This window comes from Cebus imitator, unplaced genomic scaffold, assembly GCF_001604975.1.
Source record: "Cebus imitator isolate Cc_AM_T3 unplaced genomic scaffold, Cebus_imitator-1.0 Scaffold443, whole genome shotgun sequence".
Lineage (NCBI taxonomy): Eukaryota > Metazoa > Chordata > Mammalia > Primates > Cebidae > Cebus > Cebus imitator.
Window position 1 is genome coordinate 1391914 of NW_016107758.1, and position 5873 is coordinate 1397786.

The window sequence follows — 5873 nt, forward strand, 5'->3', positions numbered from 1 at the left end:
GCCACCTCGGCAGGCTCCGGTGCACCTCCAGTCCCGCCCATGCCGCAGCCCCCCGCCACCTCGGCAGGCTCCGGTGCACCTCCAGTCCCGCACATGCTGCAGCCCCCGGCCACCTCGGCAGGCTCTGGTGCACCTCCAGCCAGTGCCAGCTGCCACATCTCTGCCTGGGGCCTTTCTCCAAAGCCCGAAGTGCTAGGACTTAGCCCTCCCCACCCTGGATGGACCAGCCTGAAACCGACAGCTCCCCAAGCTGATGTTCAAGAGACCAGTGCCCTCACTCCCAGGTGGAAGGCTCAGAGGCCAGGGTCCTGCCTGGGCCCCAGCAGGGCTGACGGGGAGTGCATGCCCTCCAGGCTCTCTGAACCTCTCAACGTGCTCCTGAACCCCATCTCAAGGTCTGCTTGTGGGCGACCCAAACCAAGGCCTAAGCCAACTTGTTTTGCTTTATTGTGATATTCATATTCTTTGACCAGTATTAACAATCCTAAATATTTAAAAAACAGTAAAGATGTTCATTAATGTTATTTATAATTATATAAAACCAGAAAGACCTTAAGATCCAACATCAGGGGAATGATTAAGAGACTACAGCAAACCCGCTCACGGAGCGAGCACGCAGACGGCGCGTGTGGCGCTGTGAGAGGCGGGTGCAGGACGGAAAGTGTCCGCAGCACGGGCTCCGGAAGACTGAGAGCACTCGAGTCACAGCGGGCAGATCTGAGGGACTTTGTGCTTCACCTTTTGTGAGATGGGATCTTGCTATGCTGCCCAGGCGGATCTCAAACTCCTGGGCTCCAGCGATACTCACATCGGCCTCCCAAAGTTTTGGGATTACAGGTGTGAGCCACCACCCCAGCCCCTTTCTTTTCTTGTAAATAAACTGTCTTTAATGAATATACATCTGTCACTAAAATAAAAAACAGGTTTTGATATTGCTTGGTTGCCAGCTGGGCCAGGGACAGCACAGACAATGGCCTCTGACTCGGTGCCCCCACTTCCTGCCTCACACCAGCTGAAAGGACTGGTCAGGGAGTGAAGTGCTCCGTCCCTCTGGAAGAGGACAGCAGGGGAAGGTCACAAGCCCAGGACACCACCCTTGAGAACAAGCTTCCTTCTCCCCACTTAGTCCTGGCAGGGCTGTGTCGCCAGTCACATGAAAAGCCACAGCGTGCCTGAGGCCCGGCGGTGAGGGGCCCGTGCCTCACCTGCTCGGGGGCTGAGCACGGAGCAGCTGATGAGACACTGGTCCTTCAGGTGGAGCAGCTGCTGGCAGGTCCTGTGCTCCCCGGGGCCTGTCCCGTCCTGCTGGCCTCTGCTTCCTGCTATGCCCTTCAGGTTCCATCTTTCTGCCAGGCCGCCAGTCAGGTCCACCAGGGCATCCGCCACCTGCCCTGCCCACAAGTGCTCATAGGACCCATGGACCCTAGGGGACACAGTCACCATGGAAGTGAGCCTCTGGCATTGGACATGGCCACCCCCGACTCCCATGGTCGACAACACCCCAAGTCGTTCGGCCGCCACCTCAATCACACATCTTTATTCCCCTCTGTGCCTTCCTTCTCATCCTCGTCAGGTCAAGGCTTGGCCTCCCCTTCAGACACCTTACTTCACAGCGAACCCGAGTGACCCTCGCATAAAGACACTTTCTGGCCTCCGCTGTGGGCACAGGAGCAGGGCAGGAGGGGTGGAGGCTGCGGATGCCCATGCCCCTCGGCTCTCAAGCTCCAGCCCTACTTTTCCAAAACCAGCCCTTGGGACGGAAGGTCACTGGTACTGATGTCACTGGCCAGCCTTCCCGTGTCCGCCAGCTTCCCTGCCTGTGTCAGCCCAGTTGCCTTTGGCAAGATGATAAATACATTCTAAGAGGAAAGGCTGTTCAGTTATGACTCATGGTGAGGGTCCTGGTCCCGGAGCCAGCACCACGATACAGAAGTGCTGGAACGTTGGGGTGGCCTCACTTCTCCCTGGCAACTACACAGCAAGGTCGCCTGTCCCAACCATTCAACAAACAGAAGCCTCTCTTGCCGGGGTGGAGAACACAAGGAAGCCAGCGCACATGCTCTCTGTGGAGGATGACCCAGTGCTAGGCTTTGGAGCAAGGGAAGGGAAAGAGGGAGTGGGCAAACCACAGGCCTCGGAGGAGAATCTCTGCATCTGGCCAGCCTGCCAGACCCACAGGACGAGACCCTCAGAACCAAAGCGGGCTCTGCAGCCCGGAGTGAGTGGAGACCCTCCCAGGGCAGCCTGTGGTGGCAGCAGCTACCACTCGCCCCAGACCAGGCCTTTCGGGCCCCAGCACACGCACTTGGCATAGACCTTTTCCAGTAAGGGGAGCCAGAACACATCCTCCCTCTGGCAGCGGGAGAAACAGAGTCTCCCTGCAAGGCACGGCAGGCGGTCGTCTGTGGTCACCTCCACCCAGTGTCCAAACTGCCAAATGCGACAGGTGAAGGAGCCCTGGTACTCCTGGTCATCCCAGCTCGGCTGTCCCGGAGGAATGACCTGGGCACACACAGGGAGAAGCAAAGGCAAGCATCACATAAGCATCGCCCCGCACAGCTCCGGTGTCCCGGCCACAGCGTGGCCACAGCTGAGCACTCTGCAGGCACCACGCTCTGCAGAGAACTCTGTGGCACATCTGGATGTTGGTGCGTGCACAGGGCTTGAGCACCGCACACGAGATTAATAGACCTCTCACTGCAATGCTTGCGGACCACACCGAGGGAGCCACGTATCCCAGGACACAGTCTGCTGCCCTCACTAAAAGCACCTGACCTGAAGCCAAAACAAAGTGACTTTCAAGGGCATGAGTGATCCCGTTCCTGACTAAGCTGGCTGCAAGCAACATGTCACCACAGGAATGGCAGCCCCTCTGCTGCTGGGAGCCTGGTGCCCCCACACTGGGCCAGCTGACTGCATCCCCACGTCTACCGCGGGGCTCCTTCAGGGGTAAGCATTCTGACCCAGAGTCAGGGGGAGTGCAGGCCGGGCACCACTCCCCCGACGCTGGTACGGTCCTCGCTCTGCCACTTACTGGCCCCACAATGGCAGTGGTTTTAGCACTCATTTGTTTAAAAAGAAAGAAACAAGAGTCAAAGCAGGCAAGGCTATGACACTGAGAGTCAGTGACTGTGACATGCTTAGCATGGGGCCTGGGAATGAGTGACACGCCGAGTGAGGTCACCACTGTCAAGGCCGCTGCTTTAATCAGCAATGCTCAGCAATGAGCCAAGCATAAAACCATGAAGACTCCTAGGTAAGGCAAACCTGAGAAGGCCTTCTCCGCCCAGAGTATCTGTCTACCGACAGAGCCAGGTTTAATCATCTTTTGCAAACGCTTTAAGAAAGCCAGGCAGCTAGCTCCTGAGAGATCTGGGGCAGAGGCCCCGGCCACCCGTCCTGTGAGCTGGCATGTTTGTCTCTTTACTCTAAACGTGGTGCTCGGACTCCATGGAGAGCCCGGGGCTCAGGAGGGCAGAGAGCTGGATGAACGCCTCCCTGACGGAGCCCACTGGCAGGGCCAAGGCCCACCCCCCGCAGCAGAGGGACACAGTGCAGTCCTCAGTCTCTGCCTCAGAACGCTCCTGTCTTTCCCCCACACGGCGAGAGACCCACTGCTGCACGGGTCTGTTTCACGAGGGCTCCTGGTGCTCAGCGGCCAGGAGAATCGTGCAGAAGACAGACCAGCACCAGGACAAACAGGGAAGAAGGGGCCCCCACCTGGTTCAGGAGGTGCCTGCTCTTCTGCAGGGCGGCACAGGCGCACAGGAACCAGCAATCCCCCAGCAGTCCTTGCTTCACCTGCCCTTCCCGTGGGTCATCTGGAAACAACCGGGGCGTGGCACAGATCTCCTGAAATGAAGAAAGTTGTCCAGAGTCAGATCATGCCTGCTGGGGAATCCTTCAAACTAAGAACCCAAGGATTTAGGTGAAGGGTTGGGGTAGAGCTTTTCCGATCATCACTGTAGCCCAGAAGGGGACAGGGAGGTGGTTTCCCGTGGCGGGTGTTCTTCAGCTCCTGGCTTCAAATCCCCCTGTCCAGCTTAATTCTGGGTGGCCTGTCTCTGTCTTCCTTCCTTACCGGAAAAATCGCAAACTCTCCCAAGCTCCTTCTCAAAACAGCAAAATGTTGGTTTAGAGAAGTTTCACTTTTCATTCATGCTGGCAGATCTCAAATGCGTCCTCCATCCTGCTGGAAGTCTTCCTGTTTCTCTAGCAGGCTCCATTTCCCACATCCCCAAACTATCACAGACCTTCCCCTTTCTCCCCGTCTTCGCAAAGCATCCACACTCCCCCTGCCCGCCCCTCTGAGCTGCCAACCTTGCCTCCTGCTTCTGGACCTGACCCTATCTCCTGCCCTCTGGCCACCTCAGAGCCTGGACTCCTTCCTTTCCACGTCCCGGGGCAGAATCCCAGCAGCATGAAGACAGGAGAGAGGCTGCCGTGTTCTTTACGACATTACCCCTCAGCACCAGTCTCCTTCAGGCTTCTCCTCGTTACAACCTGAGAAAGCACCGTGACACCCACTGCTGCTTCCCATTCGCTCACCACACAGGCTCTCCAGCTTCTGAGCCAGTCATGCCCCCTGAACTGCCTCTATCAATGTCACTGTTATCTCTGCTACCAAACCCATTGGGCTTCTCTCGGTCCCAACTCTACAGCTACTCAGCAGCATTCAGGACAGCTGCCGTCTGCTACCCCGAGGCAGTCCCCACTCAGTTCCCTGAGGCTGCATGTCCCTGGGTGTCCTCTCTCTCACTCCTGCTGCTTCTCAAGTCTATCTGTCAGGGAAGCTGCCTGACCTCAAGAAATGTTAGGGCTCTTCAAGGCTCAGTCCCAAGGCCCCCTTCTTCTTTACTGATGCTCCCCCAAGACACTCTGCCAGGCTGTGGACCATAAACCATTTAAATGCTCCTCCTCCCAGATGAATGCCTCTAGCCCAGATCTCCCTACTCTGTATACACCTGCCTCCAGGACAGCTCCACCTGAACACCTGAGAGCAAAGTCCAACTCTAGGTCACCCCAGGCTCTGTCCCAGGACCACCATCTACCCACTTGCTCAGGCCAGAGACCTAGAAAGCATGTTGCTTCCTCCACTATCCTCACCCTCTGTTTCAATCAGTCAGTAAGGCTTCTCAGTCCCCGCTGCAAAGTAGGTCTCAAACCACGCTACTCCAAATCCCCATCCTAATGGTCGTCACGCTAATCTGACTCCCGTTCATCTTTCTCCAAGACCACTGTAATGGCCCCTTGCATTCTTGCCCCGACAAACCACTTCCCACCCAGCAGCAAGAGTGAGCTTCTAAAACACACATCTAGACGAATCACTCCTCTACCAAACCCTCTAGTGGCCTCTAACTGCACCTAAAAATCAACCTTTCAACAAAATAAAACCCACATTCCGACGACAAGGCTCTACAAGCTCTGACCTTGCCTCCTCCCCAGCCCTTCCGTGTTGTCCGAGAAACCCGGTGGCCTGTCAAAGCCATCTCAGTCACCAGAGCCCAGAGGTTCCAGCTCTGTTCGAGGGCGGGTGCCATCAGTTGTTTCCGCTAAGACCGCATCCACTTAGGCAAGGCTGCTCCCTGGGCCGTCTCACTCAGCAGAAAGAGCATTTCCGAAAACAATACGGCGCTCGGCCAGGGCATCCCTTGGAGTTGCCATTTTTAAGCGTTTACAACTGGAAAAGCAGGTGCAAAAAATCCCGAAACTGAAATTCTCTCACGCTTTGCTTTGTGGGCTCGGTCTAGACACTCCAGAGGGGCACGGGCGGCCCTCCGCCGGGAGGAGCAGGCACAAACGCTCTGCAGGGCGGAAGCAAACAGGTGGGGGTGCGGCTGGGGCAGGGGCAGGGGCTGGGGCTGGGGCTGGGG

General features: G+C 57.0%; 1 protein-coding gene across 1 annotated transcript in view; it reads right to left on the reverse strand.

Moving 5' to 3' along the window:
• Positions 1-5873, reverse strand: part of CAPN10 (calpain 10) — a 12105-nt gene that overhangs the window by 5462 nt on the left and 770 nt on the right. The window contains 3 exon segments of the mRNA XM_017510759.2: positions 1206-1423; positions 2306-2502; positions 3721-3852. Coding sequence (XP_017366248.1) covers positions 1206-1423; positions 2306-2502; positions 3721-3852 — 547 coding nt within the window.